Raw genomic sequence first — 21,054 nt, forward strand, 5'->3', positions numbered from 1 at the left:
AGTGCATGAATGAGTTTTTCTTTCACTTCAAGCTCAATTTGAAATTCTTTTGCTGCTTCTAATGTATTGGTCATTTGATTGATTAAGGTTTGACTTTGCTTCAACTTCCATTCCAGTATTTCAACTTTGTTTTGTAACTCATGATTGCAATCTTGCAAATCTTTAATCTCCAGTTCTGCACTTTGAAGACGTTTTCCTCCTTTACCCATTATGACTTTTGACATGCTCACTTGTACTGGCTCACTTGCTTGCTTGATTTTTCTTGATGCTTGCTTGTAACACTTGCGGGATTTGAAGATCTCGCTCGCTTGAATTCTTGAACTTGTGTGCCTGATTTAGTTTATCAATGGAATGGTTGAACTCACGCTCGCTTGAATTTTGTACTAGGATGAGGGTGTCGGATACCACCGAAAATGCACCCAATGTTTACAATGACAAGTTCAAATGATATTGACTCACTTGAAGAGAATTGACTCACTTAATTGACTCAGTTGAGGAGAATTGACTCACTTTACCTCCTATAAATTCACAATTTGGGTGTCGGTTTCGACCGAGAATGCACCTTTACAATTCAACTCAATTTTATTTGAATTTGTTTACAAGTTAACTTACAAATTATGATTTTGCAAGTTACACAATGACCAATTGTCATTGAATGTTGATGTAGTCTTTTGAAATGCATGAGTTTGTAGTTGCATTAACTTGATTGCCTTGCGTGAATTTGCTTGTTGATGTAGAATGCTGATGTTGCCAACTTTGATTATGTGTTGTAGTTGCACAAATGCATGTGATTGTTTGTGCTTGATTGAATGCTTGTTGCAACTTCTTAATTTCAGGTGCTTTGATTAATGTGCTTGTTTCATTCACTTGCTTTAGACTCCTTGTGTGTGTTAGATAAGATAATTGTAGTGTCAAAACTAGACACAAAACATGCACAATCAATCACTACACAAGGTGTACCTAAGATCCCCTTATTCAATTTCAGGTGGATCTAGGACACATCAACACCACAAAAAATATGTCTTTATTAAATATTTGAGGTACATCATCTTTCACCTTAACAACATCGTCATGGAATATTCTCAAAGTTCCAGGACTTCTTGAAAGAAAAATTTCTTCAAAACTGACTCAACCTCCTAGAAGTAAAAGTATTACTTCAAAATACAATAATTAGCTTCCCTTTTTTTTTAAATATTCACTTATCACTCCAAATTTACAAAAGACAACTTATCACTCCAAAAATGTTGTACAAATTAAAAAGCATACCCTATTCCTCCATTAAAATCTTTCCAAATCTTAAATTTATTCACATTCCAAATCTTCTAAAGTATACTTTTCACTGTCTCCCACTAAAAAGTGCGTTCCACATTATGTGACATTGTCTTTTCATTTACTTGGAAGTATAATGTCTTAAGTAATCACATGATGTAAAAGCAAAAATGAAGAAATAGACTGACACCTATCTTACCCACTTATGATTTGAAACCACCTGAAATTCCATTTTAATTTGCTGCCATGAAAATTTAACTTCATATCCTCTATGCATTCCTCCACGTTGGTTAACGCATTTCTGGTCTCCGCACAATATTCTATGCAGGTTCCTCCCAATTCATCTTAGGGAGCGCACTATGGCTCGTATGACTGTAGGTAGCGGCCTGTTTCTTTCTGAGATCGATTTTTCCCATCGATTCAGTGAGAGAAATACACATCTGTCTCTATATACTGAGCATTATTCGAGAAATCTATTCCAATATTTGACTCGGGTAAACATCGGTATCAAAAGCGCCACAAAGCAGCTAGTTTTCCGTACGGGGGACCACGTAGTTCTGGAATAACAATGAGCTTTGCATATTACCAAAGTTGTCACATCACTCCAAGTTGTCACGTCACTATAGTTTTAGCGGAAGCACAAATTATCTGCAATACTTGGCAGATTCTAGGCAGAGATCAAGGGAACGTTGATGATGAAGGTTATTAAACAAAAATTAACACACATAAAAAAATACCAGAGACATAAAAAAACCACACACTTAACAAATTCTGTCAATTCAACATCGCTCAATTTTGGAGGCTCAACACTGGAGAGCAGGGCTTGATGGATTCTTCCATGCAACTAGTTCCATGCTGAAAACAGGTTCCATGTTGTCGGTTTTCTCTCACACTTGCACAGTTATGGGTTTTGAAGCATCACAAAAAGAATAACATCGTGTCGTTGGATTTCTGCTATCGCATGCATATGGAGGCACTACCGCTATCGCTCCAAAGGCAATCACCTTTATGATGTAGTGTACATGGAGTGAATTAGGCGCATTGAAAGTGAATAGACACCTTTAAAATTTATTGATCTCTGTTTTTTCTGATCTGGTAATGCCAACGTTATGGGTACATAATTACAGAACACACATACTTCACGCTATTCCAAGCACTGAATATACAACAATCAGCGTGCTTCCTTTTTCCAACAATCACATCACCACGGATTCGTCAACAACTTGTCACAGATTCTTCCACGCAAGTTGCTCCCTCAACACTAGTCCATGTATGTAGGTGGCTTCTCTCAGCCTCGACTCTAGTTATACACTAGTACTGGAGTGTTTATATGCCATAACATTTCAAAGCATAGATCTTTACTTTGGTCCAGTACGCATAGATCAATCTCCACATGCACAGACAAAGTACAACTTTTGTGATTCATCGCTGATTCATATGATAGCTTCCATAGAATGGTCGATTTAAATCGCCACTATACTACAAGGCTGGAACACTTAATCATACAACCAGAGTTAAAACAATGACTCAATCGGTGCTTCCATTTGAAAACTGTTGTAGAGATCCTCTAACATAGGTCCTAGTACCATGGCTCTGATACCACATGAAGGATATTCAATCAACTAATAAAACATTAATAAAATAAACCCTAGAAATATACACAAACCAGACATGGCGGGAATGGCCTCAGCCTTCCTCATATTCTCATTATTAAAATAATGTTTATGATACATATAAATACAAGAGGATATTTGTCTCAAGATAGTGCGTCTATCTTGGACACTTTGATTGAGCAAATATCTCAACCATACACTAATCTAAGAGCCTAACTAGTTGGAGAGAATCTCTCAACCAACTATGCCTAACCTAACTCCTAATTATGAGGAACAAACCCAATCTAGAAAAGTAGGAATAAATCCTAACTTTCATGATTTAATTAATTTAATATTTTTGGACTTAGTATTGTTTTTAATGTGAGAGTGAGGCTAACAGCAACAAGGTCATCTCCTTAAGTTAGAAAGGCTCCATCACAAGCGAAGGAAGAAAAAGTCAAAGAACATTCTAGAGTGTGCAATAGAAGGTCTCCGCAGTTGCCGAAGAAGAGCCAAAGGAAGAAAGACAAAGTGCTGGAAGAAGGAGGACGAAGTGCTGCAAGAAGAAGTAATCTTGAAAGGGCTTGACTTGTGCTTGGAGGATATTTTTGTCAAGGGTCTAGGGTTTGGCATTGATCAATAAGAAGCTTCAATAAGAGAAACTTACTAAAGGGTTTTCCTCTCAAGAGAAGAGAGGTTTTGGCCTTGGCAGAGAGCCAACATCTTGTGTTCTTGTTCTTATGTTTTTGGTAGTAGTTTGATGAAGTACACACACATGCATTAATAATAAGAAGAAGATTAAGCTAACAAGAAAAAGTAAAAAGACACCACAGATTGTTATCAAGTCAAGAAGAATTACACTACACCTAATTGCCCTAGATTCTTCAACACTTCCAACCCCGAAGGTATGGCTTTCATTATGTAGTTGGATATTTTTGCTTACTTATCATGGACACTTCTGGGCAGGGATTAGTGGGGGAATTTGACGAAAAGAATGGGCTTGGTTTGTACTCTTGTCCCCTTGACCAAATTGGTGGTTAACCTTGTATCTTAGTCCAGTGAGATCTCCTTTATTGGATACTAGCTTTAGGAGTGTCAATACATGGGAAACCCCAATTTTGGTTGCGTGATCTCGCTTCCTGACATCACTTACATCACCCCTTTTCACATATTTCCCATCTGGGTCCAGATTTGTCCATTGGGTCCACAAGGAGTTTTAGCCTCCCCCTCCCCTTGTCCACACTTTGGGTCGGGCCTAGAATGATGCCTTAGAGGTTGATGCAGCTAAAAAGAAAGTAAAAAACATGATTTGGTCATTCTCAATAGGAAATGTACCATAAAATGCAAAAGATGGCCGAGATGTACAAATTTAGCACGTGGGTAAAAGCCAACATGAGCTCTACCCCTATCATTGTGGCCATCACCCTGGTTCCTAGGGCCCCTCATATTGGGCCCATGCATCTTTAGGGAACCCATGATTGTCCCAACCCCTGGTGGTCAATGAATTTCCCTACCTTAAGGGGGTATTCATTGCTATATCATTCACATCATGCTCTTATACCTTGGAGTCCTGCACAATTATAGAAGAAAAAAATCACTAAAAGGCAAAAGGCATATGAAGAAGGGTGGAAAAACAAAGGCCAGGGTAACTCATGTACCACAGTTGCTCCCTCCTACATCTATACACCCAAATGTGGGCCTCCCTCATCTGAGCTACCCTTGTACCGTGGCATGTGGCTTGGAGCCTTCCCCTGATGCTCCATTCCGTTCCATCATTATATCACATGACACCTACCATATGATGGATGTAACATGGACCTGTCACTCCCTTAGAGGTTGAAACCACTTAATAGGGTCCTTGATTAATCTCCTCCTTGAATTTGGAGACACTTGTACACTCTAAAGCCCATTATGGAAGGGCATGCCACTATGAAGTGCCCACTTAGTTCCATGACTTGTAAGTTCATTTGCTCAATTGCACCAATAAATTGTTGTACTGGATGACAAGGAGACACATTGGATCTTATGTAGGATTGCAGATGGGTCTCAATCTTGGGGTTTGGTCTCCCTATACGGGGTCCAATCCCTCCAGAGTGTCTTAATGACATTTGTAGGGTGATGTGTTGAGATCCATGGGCCTCCACCATAGCAGAGAGCATATAGCCATTCCATGGGATCCTCAACATTACTTATTGTGTGCTCATGTACCACTTGTTTGATGATGATGATGCACCTGAACCACCTTGCCCAATCGGCAACACACTTGCACCACATATGTAGTATACCTAGGGGGGATAATATGTGGTACAAAGGGAGGTACCCAAGGGAATAATGTAATAATGTAATAATGGGAGGTACGTATTGTAATGATAAGCGACTCGTCTCGCCGTGACCTTATCTTGGATTCTCAATACTTTTGTCGCTCCATCCCCTGCAAGGACAGAGAACCTGTTGTTATCCCAGCCGTGTTCGCGACTAGGGTCTCTCAGGGAAATAGTAGAACTACTTTTGGACGAATGGTCTCATACTAGAAAGGAGAAAACCACAAAACCTAGCAAAGATTTTATTTTTATTGGAAAGAAGGAAACCAAGAAACCTAAAGGGTTATTTTCTGCTGGTATCTCCTTATTGTAGGTTCATGGATTGATTCAGAAGGAGAAGATCGTTGTGTCTATAAATCTTAGTTGCAAGCAAAATCTTCTAAGTGTTAATTTGGCAAAAAGATTGCAAGTTCCAACAAAACACATTGAAACCGCACAGATTGATAATGAGGATGTTCAAGTTTATAAAGATTTAAAGATTTCTATGGGCAAGTATGTATTGCATTCTGATTTTTATGCTTCCGATTTGGCTAATGAGGACGTTGTTTTGGGATACCCTTGGATGGAATCGGTGGGTACTATAAATATTAATGTGCAGAAGAAATTCCTGAAGCTCTGGTATAAAAAGAAGAAAATTACATTATAGGATATTTCCATCAATAAACAGGTAGAGTCCAAGGAGGCTGAAGCAGAAGATGTTCCAGGGACTGACATATTAGATGATGAGCCATTGATGGTCAACAACCAAACACAAACATCAAACTAGGTACCAGAAAAACAGGTAGAGTCCAAGGAGGCTGAAGCAGAAAATGTTACATCGGATGAGGACTCAGTGGTTGAAGTAATATTGGAAGATAAGAAACAACAGCAGGCACCACAACATGTACCAAATACCAATCAAGCTCCATTAGGTGGTGAATTAAAGAAAGATACACCGTTGGTTAACACTTCAGCATATCACCACCCACATCACCCCGCAAGAAAACAACCAACAAGATGGCAAAGAATTAACCACAGGGACAACAACCCCTGCATGACAGATAGAGAGGGGCGACGATCCACCTACTATGCATCAACACAGAAGAGCCGCCAGGGTCAACCTCCATCTCAAGCGAGCGAGGCACCAGCTAGATCGAGAGCTCACCTTTCTCTAGGATGGCTAGATGCACGTGCATGGTACCAGTGGACTACTCTTTTGAGTAGATCTTATTATTTGTGTTCTTCCCATGTTTCGGGGATGAAACATGTTAAGGGGGGTGGAATGTAGTATACCTAGGGGGATAATATGGGGTACAAAGGGAGGTACCCAAGGGAATAATGTAATAATGGGATGGGCCATAGTAATAAATAAGGTGGTTAACCCGTATCATGTAAGGGACCACAAGTAGTTAGCAATAATGTAATAAGCCCATGGTATTAGATAGATGGTATTGAGGGAACCATGGTAATGACCCATGGTATTGTATGTATGAGGCCTATATAGAGGCTAGGGACTCCCCATTGAGAGATGTCAAGGATTATTGTATGAACAGGCATATGGCTTGTGGAGTGTTCTCCTTCCTTAAGGAGTGAATGTATGGTGTTGCCCTACCTTAAGGGTTTGATCAATAAAGTGAAGCATTTCTATATTCAGATCTTGTTATTTCTTGGGTTTATTTGCATTGTCTTATATTTTCATATCAGATCTATAACAACATACTTTGCAATTGATCCAGGGCTAAGATGGGGTTTTGTCTCACCATGGAAGATAAGGGAGGGTTTTCTTAATTGTTCCAACTTCCAACCCTTGCAGATGGGATACATGCTCGTTCGATCCAGTTGGAGACCCATAAGGATGCATTTTGTGTCCCCACAGTCACTTGGGGGCACCACAGGTCATTTGCTTGGAGATCAAGAGGCAATCCCCTTCATCACTATTATTGGAGACCTTCTACTCATTTTGGCACATGAGGGACCAAGGTTACTTGGGAGGAGCGAGAGTGGGAGCGGGAGCGGGGAGCGACGTTTTCAAAAGCTCTCGGTTTGGGAGCAAATTTTTATATAATATATATTTTTTATATATTTTGATGCATATATGTCAACAAAAGCATGTAGAATGATGAATTAGATATAAAAAGCATAAAAACATAGATTGAACCATATAACTTCAATCATATAGAAGTTATAACCTTCATCAACCATGTCCACAAGTTGGTAACATACAACATATCGAGTCTCATGATTCATCAATCTTAAAATTTCAAGCTTTCAAAATTCAATACATAACATTTATCATCATTGATCGCCAAAATTATATAAAAATTCTAACATGAAATGGAATGTTATAGAATGAAATGAAATGAAACAACTTTCAACTTTCACGAAGCATCATATTCATAATTCATTAGTAATGAGTTATAATTGCCAACTTCAAACTTAAAACTTAAATTGTCATATATTTGAAAGAATAACTTCGGCGTAAATCACATGTAGATAGACATGTAAATTATTATTTATTAATTTAATAATAATATTAAATTAATAAATAATAATTTGACCTGGGTCCTAAGGTCAAAATTAGCCGTTAGTCAATTTAGCTGTTGGAGACTCTGCTCAGACTATTTAACATGCTAAGCTGGATCTGTTTCTTCAACTTGTCCTGACGATGAACCACACTAGTTGGTTCGAAACGCATCGACAAATGTCTATCTACATGTGATTTACGCCGAAGTTATTCTTTCAAATATTATGGATCACAGAAGCCTCAATTCAACTATTGTCATATATTGTTTACAAAAAATGTCATAATAAATATGAAAGAGTCAATAATTATAAAAACTACTAGAAACTAGAAAAGACAAGTTAATCTATTATCTATTGCTAATGCTAGGGCCTCTTGCCGCCACAAGATATGTATAATTTTTAAGTCTTGTTGGAAAATCAAGATCTTTGTCATTAATATCACTCTCTAAGCATTAATACCCAGAGGTATCTTTGTCATTACCACTGGCTTTGTATAGGGATCTTTTTCATTACTATCACCCTCTAAGCATTAACATAAGATAGAAAAAACATAGCATGTCAACTCAAGATTCTGTTTGAGTGATGGGTACATTTTTAGTAGGGTCATGATAGAGGAGTTCGACAACCAATGTCACTAACATCAAGGTACATAAAGGGATTGGTGCTCTTAATTAAATATGAGTTCCATACCCTAATACATGAAAAAAATCCATTGGAAACATTGCAATCACCCCAATTCTGAAATCCTGAAAAACTGATAAGTCTTTTGGATTTTAATGAGATCTACAATTCTACTTTCTCCATATGAAATCCAATGAGGCCGGAACCACTCTCAAACATCCCGAGTCATTTCAGGGTAATGTTAAAAATTTAAGTATTTAACATTACCATGAAGTGCATATCAGTACTAGGGCTATAGGCTTGATCATTAGGCTTCCCCACTCAAAAATTATTGTTTCTTTGAAAAAAAATTGCATTTGGAATGTTTTTGCCATTTTTTTTTCAAAAAAGGCTAGGGAGCGAAAATTTCGCTCCTTGCGAGAGTGATTTTGGGAGCCGCTCCCCGCAACCTTGTGAGGGACTTAATTTGGCCTTCCAAAGGCCCTCCTAGCTACTTGTCTTTCATTTCGACCCTCTTGAGAGGCTAATTATTCTTATTATGGAGCTATTTGGTGGGCTTGTCATCAAAAGTTAATTTTATTTGCACATTATTTTATTCTAGGGTCATTATTAGGCTAATTAGACATAATTCGAACCCCTAAGGCTCATATAAATACATGAGAGCCTCTGTGTATCACTCATCATCACTGTAAACTCAGCCAAGATAGTGGAGATTGTGACCCTTTTTGAAAGTGTGATATCAATGAATGAGTAGCTCCAATACATAGTAACTTAACCCTTTATTTATATTGTAACTCGACCCTTAGATTCAGAGTGACACGACCAGCAAAGTATGAAGATTCTCAAGCTAGCACAATGGGTGATTCGACCCCTCTTACAACAATAGTGCTCAACTCTTTGAATGATAACTCGAATCACTTCAAGGACAAGCAAACTCGATCTCAAATGGTACTCAAACTTGGGAACTTCTACCAACAAGAGATAGTGCACTTTGACTCCCAAAGATAAGTCTTAGATTTGGCTCTCTTCCTTTAACGATTTCCTCTTGCAAATAAATATGTAGAGAACCCAAAATGAGAAGTTAAAATCCATTGATAAAACCTCTTTGCCTCAATATCTTCTGCAAATCATCTTTTTCTTTGAATCCTAATGGTGAAATTTGTGTGATCCACTCTCAAGACCAACTAGGGTGTCTAGTTTCAACACCGAAGTTAGCAATGACGACTAGGGTTTCCAAAACCCTAAGCTTCTCTCCAAAAACTCTCTAAGAGCTCCTTTTCTCAAAATGCAAGTGATAGAATGATGAAAGACTCCTCACTTTTTTCTTTTTAAAATTGAGTGGCCACTTTTGTCGCCATTTTACTCTTTTAATTTTTTTGTTAAGTCACTTTAGGAGACTTTCACTTTATAAAATTAAAGTGAATTTTCATTAGCCTAGGATATGTCCCATTTTTCACCTCTTGGGGAATTATAAAGTTTTCCTAGGAGAATCATGTTCCCTTATTAAGGCTTTTCTCCGCTTTAGCCTACAAGAACTTATTAGGCTAGTGGAACCTGTCTTATTTCTCCTAAGTGGTCAGGGACATTGTAGTCCTCCCTGCTCGAGTTTTCTTGCCCTCAAGCAACTTAACTTTGGATGTTTGAGCACTTGTTCGCCTTCCGATGTGGCATCCTCAATAGGAAGATCCTTCCATTTAACCAGGTACTCTCTCACAGTTCTGTTCCTCAACTTTCGCTCCTTTGTTTCTAGAATTTGCTTCGGAACTAGGATTAACTCTTCTTCCTCATTGAATGGAGGGAGCTCAGTGGAGGTGACTACCTGCTTCCCCAAGGATTTCTTGAGGCACAATACATGAAAGACGACGTGAATTTTACATCTTCCAGAAAGTGCAAGTTCATAGGCCGCTTCTCCAACTCGCCTTATGATTCTGTATGGCCCATAGAACCTGAGTTTCAGCTTTTCTGCCCCCTTTGTTTTGAGCGATGATTGCCAATGGGGTTGAAGACGAAGGTATACCATGTTCCCTACCTCAAAACTACGCTCCACCTTGTGTCCATCTGCATACACTTTTTGCTGGTTCTGAGCCATTTGCAAGTTGTCCTTAAGGACTCGTAAGATATCTTGGCTCTCCCGAATCTAGTCTTTAGCCAAAGGAGCATGGCTATCCCCAAATATTCAGTCTGCAAATGTTGGGGCCTCATATCTGTATAGTGCCTTGAAGGGTATCATACCAATGGACATGTGGAAAGTGGTGTTGTGGCATTGTTCCCCAAGATTCAACCACTTAACCCATGCCTTTTGTTGGCCAAATATATAATTTCGAAGATAGCCCTCTAGCCACTTGTTGACTATCTCTGTGTAACCATTAGTCTGTGGGTGATAACCAGTACTTGGCGCCAACTCAGTCCCCACAAGTCTGAATAATTCTTGCCAAAAGATGCCCATAAATCTATTGCCTCCATCGCTCACTATGGTTTTCGATAACCCATTCAATCGGAAGACCTCTTTGAAGAATAGTTCGACCACTTGTGATGCTGAATATTTCAATGGTATGGAAAAGAAGTGTGCGAACTTCGTGAGCTGATCCACCACTACATATATGCAGTCCTTTCCTTGTACCAGAGGTAGCCTAGTAATAAACTTCATGGAGATACTCTCCCACTTTTGCTCAGGGATAGTATGTTCAAGTTTGTTTTGTTGGCAGATGCTACATTCTTTTACAAACTTCAACACATCCATCTTGAGGCCCTTCAAAGTGAACCTATCCCATGATTTTCCGGTAGCTTTTTAGATACCCCAGGTGTCCTGCCAAAGGTGAGGTATGAGCTGCCTGCATAATTTTCTCCTTCAACTGTGATTCTGGTACAAGATAGATCCAGTCCTTATAGTAGATGATGTCATCCACAACCCGATATCTATCATCTTGTATCAACCCCTCTAGAATCTCACATGTGAATTTGTTTTTGGAATATTCTACAAACAACAACGACCTCCAATCATTTGTTATCTCCATGAGTGACAGAGTGGATGGCATCCTTGAGAGGGAATTTGCTGCTGCATTGTGTTTTCCCTTGACATACTCAATCTCGAAGTCATAAGCCTGTAATTTACTAATCCACTTTTCTTGTCTCTCACTTAACTCCTTCTGCTCCATGAGGAATCTCAGGCTGTTATGATATGTTTACTTTGAACTTGTTCCCCACAAGATACTGTTGGAATTTGGCCAATGCATGCATGATGGCCAACATTTCCTTGTCATAAATTGAGTAATGCTGCTCATAATCTTTGAGTTTGTGGCTCTTGAACGCTATGGGGTTGTGATCTTGCATCAAAATTGCTCCTATTCCGGTCCCCGAAGTGTCACACTCCAACACGAAAGGCTAGGTGAAATCTGGTAATGCAAGCACAGGGCACAAACTCATCACCTGCTTCATCTTCTCAAATGTTTCCTGTGCTTTCTTGGTCCAACTGAAAGTCACCTTTTTGGTAAGGTCTGTAAGGGGCACTATCAACTGTGAGAACCCCTTAACAAACTTTCTATAGTACGTGCAGAGGCCAAGGAAGCTTTTCAATTCAGTTATATTTTTTAGGGTAGGCCATTCGATGATTGCCCGGATTTTCTCCTGATGGACCTGAACCCCATCATTCCCAATCACATGCCCTAAGTAGAGCATCTCTGTCATGCCAAACTCACACTTGGAATCCTTTGCATATAGTTCTTGCTCTTCCAGAATCCCCAATACCTCGTCCAAGTGCATCAGATGGTCCTCCCAAGTCTTGTTGTAGACCAATATATCATCAAAGAAAACCAACAAGTACTTCCACAACTGTTTATTAAGCACATGGTTCATGCATGATTGGAAAGTTGCGGGGGTGTTAGTAAACCCAAATAGCATAACCAGGAACTCATAGTGCCCATAATGGCTCCTGAAAGTTGTCTTCGGGATGTCCTGCTCCCAAACTCGAATTTGATGGTAGCTTGAACGAATGTCAATTTTCAAAAAATATTTGGCTCCCCTCAGTTCATCCATCAACTCGTCTATCCTGGGTATAGGATACTAGTTCTTGATTGTTCTCTTATTCAGAGCTTGGTAGTCAATGCACATCCGCAAGGTATCGTCCTTCTTCTTGGCCATGATCACTGAAGAAGCGAAAGGACTGGAACTAGGTCGAATGTGACCAAACCTCAACAACTCCGTAATGGCCTTCTCAATCTTGTCTTTGTAAACCTCGGGATGTTTTTGGACTGATAATGACTACATGTACACCCTCCTCCAATTCTATAACATGCCCAAAACCCTTGTCTAGTGGTCAACCTGGAGTAATGTCAGAAAAAACTTTCTAGTGTTTATGGAGCAATCCTTGAATGTCATTGGGATGCTGTCTTGGCTGATCTGACTGTCTGTTGTCTGTAATAAAGCACTCAACCACCCATTCATTGTCAACTCGCCTCAACACTGCTTCCATGCTGTTAGATGATACTATCCTCGGTAGATACTGATGCATGGCCCTCAAAACTACCTTTCTGCTATCCACCAGATCTTTGAATTCCATCTCCATGTTCTGCTAATCTGTAGTATACTTCCCAATGTAGTAGAGTCATTGAACTCCTAACACCACATTGGTGTCCAACACATCCATCACAAAGAAGTTATCAGTCACAATGTAGTTCCCCATGGTTAGATGTAGCTTGGGGATGTATCTAGTGCAGTGCATTTGATGGCCACTAGGTATGGCTACCACAAAGCCATCGAACTCCTGTGTAGGAATCCCTCTCTGTTCAACCATGGCTACATCTATGAAGTTGTGGGAAATTGGGGACCCCCACCATCGACAATACCGACACCTTGTGTCCTGCCAAAACCCCTTAGACTCTGAAAATATGATACCTAGGGAATCTTGACATGGATGCAATAATAGGGGCTTTGCCCTTTGCATGTGAAGTCTAACCCCCAACTGTCTAATGTATCTTCCCTTGCACCTATTCTTGCATCGACTCCTCATCTCCATCATCACTATCACTCTCAAAGTACACCTCAATATAGTGGGCCTTGCTCACTTTATCCTTTCCTGCCTATGAAGTTGTGGGAAATTGGGGACCCCCACCATCGACAATACCGACACCTTGTGTCCTGCCAAAACCCCTTAGACTCTGAAAATATGATACCTAGGGAATCTTGACATGGATGCAATAATAGGGGCTTTGCCCTTTGCATGTGAAGTCTAACCCCCAACTGTCTAATGTATCTTCCCTTGCACCTATTCTTGCATCGACTCCTCATCTCCATCATCACTATCACTCTCAGAGTACACCTCAATATAGTGGGCCTTGCTCACTTTATCCTTTCCTGCGCACCCGTGCCTTGGTGCCCAAGGCTCCTCAAAATTGAACCAAAGCTTCTTTCTCAGCTCCTTTCGGGTTTTTTCATCCATCTTTGGTTTCTCGGTGCCCTCCCTTTGAAAAGGCTTGACTTCTTTGCCTTTCTGGGGAAAGGAAGGCTTAGGAGGGAATCTTCTCTTGAAAACGACATCCTGCATGTCTCTGGTCTTGTTAATTTCTGCACAAAGTATGGCGGGTTCAAAGCCTTTGACCTAACCACGTAGGGACTCAGACAACCCCTCCACAAATAGCATTACCAACCTAGCCTCCAAGATATCTGTGACCATAACTTCTAGTCTGAAACTCTAAAATGTAGGCCTTCAGACTGCCTATTTGTTTGAGCTGGGCCAACTCTCTGAAATGAAGCTCCGGGTTCTTCCTGTCAAACTGCTCAATGAGCCTCTGAGTGTACTCAGTATATGTTGTGACACTGTTGTGACCCATTGTCACCAATCCATGGTACCACCATTCACGGGCTTTGCCATTTTAGTGTAATGTGTCCAAGCTTAATGGCCTCTTCCTCTGTCATCTGATGCAACTGGAAATATGTGTCCAGTTTCTGTACCCATGACCAAGTTGAGCATTTGGATGACCCATCAAAGCAAGGGATGATCACCTTCCCCAATGTCTTTTGTAGCTCGTTATTCTGCCTCAAAGCCTTTTGAATTGTTTTAGGCTTTCTTTTTAACTGAAGGTGGCAGAAATCAGTGAAACTCATGACAGCTTGGAACTCATGTCCGAATGCCCTATACTCCAAATAATCTGCATAAGGGATCCCCTGACTTGTCTGCTCTGTTTGGTCCTTTGTTGTCTCATGTATGAACTGCAGCATGTTGGGTCTGGGTGTTCTGCTATATGAGCGTGAGTGGCTTTGTGTGTAGCACGAGCATGACCACCCTTTGCACTATTAGACCCTTCCCCATTTACTGATTCCTTTCTGGTGGAAGCCCCTTTGTTTGCTATCCGGTTCATCAAATCCACCATCTCCTTTTGGCCCTTAGCCAAATCATTTAGTGCACTATGCAGACTGTTAAATGCTTGATTTTCCTTGTCACCCATGTTCTTCTAGTTCAAGTGTCTCTTCTACCCCCTTCCCCTTGCTAGGGGTCTCTTCTTCCTCTCTTCTTTTTCCCGGAAACCCTTCCTCCTTAGAAATGGGAGTAGGCTCTCTGACTTTGTACTGTCTTTTATAAGTGATGTATGGGTGATCTCCAACACTCATTAAATAACTGATAATCTGCCCTTAGACCCCACAACTGTCCAAGAACATGCTCTGATACCACTGTAATATTCTTTCTTGGAATTGACCCAAAAATACCAGTGTTTTCTGAGTTTTAGTGTGTTTTCTCAATGAGAGGTTTCGTCAAACATATTGAGAACATACTGCTGTAGATGCATTTACTTCAGAACTAATTTCAAATAACATTTACAACATTCATTTCACACCAAGAAAATGCCTCAAAGCAATTGAGGCTATTTAATATTGACGCCAGAAATAGTCATACTTCTGGTATAGGTAATTTAACAATAAATCTGAACCAAACAGTTATTCTACTAACTGGAAATAACAATACTCAACAATAATCGAAGTAGAGGAACCTGGTTTAGAAGACCACAAGAGTTTACAAATATCAGTCCTTTCCTGACAGCTCCAATGAAGGTCTTTGATCCAGAAATCAGCCCAGAACAGTGGCTCAACCCAACTCCCTTTAATAACCCACAAACTCTGCAAAATATGTACCACGCATTTCCTGAGGCTGAACAGAACTCGTGCTAGTGATGGGTGACTTGATAATGCAAGGTCTTGGCCCTCTCTTTACAGTTTATGATACCAGCAATTGGTGGTGGCACTCAACCCCTCTTTCAACAATAAAAATCAGCCTCTACAGGCCCATACACAGTCACACATACCAGATGTATATGCTCAGCAATTGAAGGAGAATTCGGCCCCTTTCCAACACGGTAAACTCAGCCAGGACAGTGAAGATTGTGGCCCTTTTTGACAGTGTGATCTCAACGTATGAGTAGCTTTAATACACAATAACTCAACCCTCTATTTATGCTGTAACTTGACCCTTAGACTCAGAGTGACACGACCATCAGAATAGGAAGATTCTCAAGCTGCCACAGTGGGTGATTCGACCCCTCTTACAATAGTAGTGCTCAACCCTTTGAATGATAACTCGACTTACCTCAAGGACAAGCAAATTCGATCTCAAATGGCACTCAAACTTGGAACATCAGCTGGCAAGAGATGGTACACTTTGACTCCCAAAGATAAGTTTCAGATTTGCCTCCCTTCCTTCAACGATTTCCTCCTGCAAATAAATATGTAGAAAACCCAAAATGAGAAGATAAAATTAACTGATAAAACCTCTTTTCCTTAATATCTTCTAATCAATTTCTACTTTGAATCCTAATGGTGAAATCTATGTGATCGCACTCTCAAGACCAACTAGGGTTTCTAGTTTCAACACCGAAGCTAACAATGCTGGCTGGGGTTTCCAAAACCCTAAGCTTCTCTCCGAAAACTTTACAAGAGCTCATTTTCTGAAAATGCAAGTGATAGAGTAAGAAGAGACTTCTCACTTTTCTCTTTTTTTATAATTGAGTGGCCACTTTTGACACTATTTTACCCTTTTAATTTTTTTATTAAGTCACTTTAGAAGACTTTCACTTTATAAAATTAAAGTGATCTTTCATTAGCATAGCATATATCCCCCTTTTCACCCCTTAGGCAATTATAAAGTTTTCCTAGGCGAATCATGTTCCCTTATTAAAATTTTTCTTAGCTTTAGCCTACGGGAACTTATTAGGCTAGCAAAACCCGTCTTATTTCTCCTAAGCAGTGGGGGACATTAAGTACACTTCCCTAGATGATGAAATCATGCCCCTAGCCTTCTGACATTTCCTTCATGTGGTTTGGAGTGATGACATGGGCTTCGTTGATGATGTGTTGATGAAGAGGGTTTTGCTTGATGATTGGACACCTTGTTGAGGAGGAGATGGTCTTTTGAGTGAGGAGCATTTTTTCGACCCATCCATGGCACATTTTGATCGAGATATTCACTTTTATAAGATGATGTCATCCTTGGAGATGTGTGGGTTAAAAAGAGGGTTATTTTTTGTTGAGATAGCTATCTTTTAGGTCAGTTTGTGGCCTACTGAACTTATAATCTAATCACATATTTTATTATTTTTAGGAATTCTAGTCAATTTTATTCCTAAATACTTGGTTGCCATCCCATAAATAAAGGGATGTCAATTTTGAGAGAATCATTGTAAGACACTCACTCACAAATTAGAGTGCGCACTAGTAGCCTCTTTTTCTCTTGGATGCAATGGAGCATTAATGTAGCAAATTGTCTTGGGGAGGATATTGTGATTGGAAGGAATTCTCTTGGATGATAAATGTGATCCTATGGCTATTTAGTGCAAATTTATTATAAGTATCTTCTTCCATTTTGTAATTGTTGTAGAATTAGGGTTTCACTGAAATTTTCACCATATGTGTTGAATCTTTTATGGCTCTAACATCTCGTATTGCAAAATTATCTAATTTCAATCAAGGAACCTTGGTATTTATCTCCAATTGATTGAAAGTCACTAGGGTTTGATGAAGGGAAACCTCTTTGTTACATTTTCTCTTTCGTAACTCATTCCAATTGGTCTTCGTCCATAGACCTTGCCTTTTGACTCCATTAGCCCAAGATTGAGAAAATGCACTAGTCCATTAGTGTGTCAAACCTATAAAACTTAAAACCCTAAATTTTATTTTATTTTTTTATATTTTCTAGGGTAAATTAGGGTTAGGTTAAGCCAAAATTTGCATTTAATAGCATAGAATACCTTAGACCTCATAGTCCTAGGGTTATATTTTTCATATACCAAATTGGAAAAGCAAAAATATAATTTTTATGCTTTTTTCAGCCATCTTTTAGGGCTGACATCTAAGATTTGATAACTGTTTTATACATTTCAGCCATCGAAGAATTGCTGCAACCTATATCCTTGTTTACTCATTTTATAGCCTTTGTTTATCTATTGTTTATCATCATTTATAGGCTGTTTGGTTATCGCTGTCATAAATTTTGCATATTCTAACTTGTGCTTCTTAAAAACCCTAATTTATAACAACAATTAATAATTAAAAGGTAGCATGTGTTGGGGATCTTTTTGAGCCTCTTCAGGACTGTTCAAACCCTCTAGATTTAGCCATAGCTCCATTGAACTCTTTACCTTGAATTATCTCTCGTCTCACATGGAGCCCTACTTTATTGAATATTATCTTTGGGTGTTTTCTTTAGTGGAACCCTTGGAGGGTATTTTGTCTGGGAGTTCTGGGGTTATCTATTCTCCAAGATCTGCTGGAGAAACATCCCTTGTGGAGATAGTATCCATCCACAAAATAGCAGGGGAGTAGTTATTAAAGTGATAATGGTGGCAGATCCCATTGTTGCTCTTAATCTAGGGTGCTTTGTGAGGCTTTGCACTAAGGTGCTAGATTTTGCTGTAATAGGCCTCATGCAAAATGAGCAGCAACAGTTGGCAAGAAAATTTTATTCAATGTATGAGCATTGGCTTTTTTTGATTTTGTTTTTATCTATTTAACAGCTAAGATAACCTATCTAAAGTTTATGTGCAAGATTGAATGCTGAAGGTACTTTAGGTATTTATGACATGTAGGAAGGCATGTAGAAATAGATATTTTTACGTGTAATTTTCTGGGTAAAATGTCTTGGAATTTTCAAGATAAGATCTAAATTTCCAAAGATTACAGCCTGGAGATTTGAATGGTTTTGCGAAAACTAAACTGAGTTTTTTTTATCGTTGTGTAGATTGGTATATTTTGCTTGCCAACATCGGCTGTTATCCCACTCCACGATCACCCTGGAATGACTGTCTTGAGCAAGCTCCTTTATGGCTCATTGCATGTTAAGTCCTATGATTGGGTTGACCCATTTAACATACCAAAAGCCACTGATAAATCACAGCGTAAGCCCCTTCACGAGTGACTGATTTTATAATTGTTTGCAATCTTATCAACCTGATTCTAAAATATGTTTGTTTTAGACCCAAAATATTGTTGCATTTGTAATGTTATCCAGAGGACCAACCATAAGCAAGATACTTGTTCTTTGCTGCAGTAAGATTAGCCAAACTGAAGGCAGACACTGTTATCTCAGCTCCCTGTGAGACATCTGTGTTATATCCGACAACTGGAGGCAATTTACATTCTTTCACAGCAGTGACATCTTGTGCAATACTTGATGTCCTTGCACCACCTTACTCGGACAAAGCTGGCAGGGTTTGCACATACTATCGTGATTACCCATATGCAGCTTTTCCTGGTAAGTCAATCAGCATTGCTTTGCTGAAAAGTTGGAACGTTTACATTAAAAGTTTCTTTTATATCCTGGAATCTTCTTCAGCCCGGTAAACATCTGGCATCTGTGGATGGTAGCCTTTAATGAGATGTATAACTTTTGCCAGGAAATTTTATCAAGAAGACTGATGAAGATCAAGGTTATGCATGGCTGGAGGTAGATTATCCTAGTGACTTTTTTGTTAGAGGTGGACAATATATGGGCCCTAAAGTTGAGGTTTGATGGCCTTTGTAAAAATCGACTGCTGCTGAGATATCCAGTGTTCTTAGAGTGTCAGAGAAGTGGATGGCATGTTTAACTAAAATCACTCGTAATTCTGCAAGTTGCTATTTATAGGCTGGATCAGTTTAGCTTGATAAAAGTGAATGCTTTTATCAAGAATCAAGAATTTATTAGCTGATGTTGATAACTGTTTTTATTCACTTTGATTTTATGATTGTATTGCTATTGTTTGATAAGGTTGTTTGAAGTTTCACGTGTGATCTGCTTGTAATAGCATGCCCCAAAGTTTTATGTGAGAACAGTCACTACAGCTGAGGGCCTCACAAAACCTTAAGACAGAATAGGTGCTATTATGATGTCATGTGATCATCAGTCTATTTCTACTAACACTTCTGTATAGAGTTTGTATAGATGAATATTTTCCGTAAAGGCTGTTATGAGCTATATTCTATCTCAATAAAGTTTTATCAACAGAATTGCTGTTAAGACACTTCTAATGTCTATTTTATTTTTGATTTCAGTGTATGCAAATTGAGGAGGAAATTTTCAAGTATTGAAGAAGTGCTTTCTCTTTTGTTTATTCTGATTATTACTATCTTCTTAACAGGTTGGTGTTTTAGAGAGCATGGTTTGAATTTTGGCTTGTGATTTGATGTACGACATGTGTTGACTAGAATAATCAGAAAGGACTGTCTGAAGCAATAAGAAAATGGGAACCCAAGAAGCACTAGTCCAACCAAGTGGAATGGATTAACAGCCTCTTCTCCTAACATCCAAGTTCAAAAAATAACTTTGGAGTGGATTGATTTACTTGAGGCTTCAAGTACTGTTGTTAAAGTACTTGTATAAAGAGAAGTGTAACACGTCTGAAGCTTTCCGAGTTTCTAGAATGGATTTAATACCCAAACCAAAAGTCTTTTAACTGATCTGATATTGTGAGCAGTATTTAATATGGCGCTTGAGGGTAAGTATCTTTTAGGATTCATAACTCATGCTGAATTTCAGCTTGTTATCAAAGTCTAAAATTGCCATTATTTTTGGTATAATAGTAATAAAGATACAACTTTGATCTTTGGACGAGATTCTACTTTCCCTCATCGTTTGAACCATCCCATTTTAACCATGTTTTGGGTTGTAATGGTCCTATATATAATTCCTTGATTGCAGTGAATAAAGACGCATATTTGAGAAGTTCACTGTTTGGTGGTCCTTTCAAACCAGTGTTGATAATATCGCCGAGATATCGATGATTTTCGAAAATATTGCGATATTTTCAGTGAGCTGAAATATCGCCAAGAAAATATTGCGATATTTTCAGCGAGCCGAAATATCGCCAAGAAAATATTGCGATATTTCTTCTCCCAAAAATATCGCGATATTTCCGAGAAATCGCTGATATCTCGGCAAAATATCGCGCGACGATAGGAAAAATCACCATGCACGCTAGGCCACAAATAGAAAAGGGAATTTGCTCATTTCATTTCCTCATTTTGGTTTCTGAGTCTTGGAGAAGGAAGGGGAAGAGCTTTGTGGTGGTTGTCAAGGAGGGATTGAGGATCAAACAACCATTATCACCACCAACTAAGAATTTTTTGTGGATCAAAGATTGAAGAACAATGAGACAAACTTCATTTCTTCCATTAACATGTATGTTCTTAAAAACCCCTATGTTAATGATTTTTTTCATAGATTTAGGGTTATGCTTGCTTGCCTTTTTGCCTACCAACATTTTGTTTTGTTTTTTAATCCATTTGCTATG

At 39.1% G+C, this 21,054-nt stretch overlaps 1 protein-coding gene across 1 annotated transcript in view; it reads left to right on the forward strand.

The window, feature by feature from the left end:
• Positions 1-19,781, forward strand: part of LOC149138033 (plant cysteine oxidase 3-like) — a 263,519-nt gene extending 243,738 nt beyond the window's left edge. Inside the window, exons 3-5 of the mRNA XM_089448154.1 lie at positions 18,525-18,681; positions 18,834-19,037; positions 19,180-19,781. Of these exons, the coding sequence (XP_089304280.1) occupies positions 18,525-18,681; positions 18,834-19,037; positions 19,180-19,295 (477 nt within the window). The 3' untranslated portion in view covers positions 19,296-19,781. The remainder of the gene's footprint in view (positions 1-18,524; positions 18,682-18,833; positions 19,038-19,179) is intronic.
• Positions 19,782-21,054: the final 1,273 nt, after the last annotated feature.

The sequence above is a fragment of the Pinus tabuliformis genome, chromosome X, assembly GCF_031772625.1.
Source record: "Pinus tabuliformis cultivar Carrire ecotype Pingquan chromosome X, CPIR1, whole genome shotgun sequence".
Classification (NCBI taxonomy): domain Eukaryota; kingdom Viridiplantae; phylum Streptophyta; class Pinopsida; order Pinales; family Pinaceae; genus Pinus; species Pinus tabuliformis.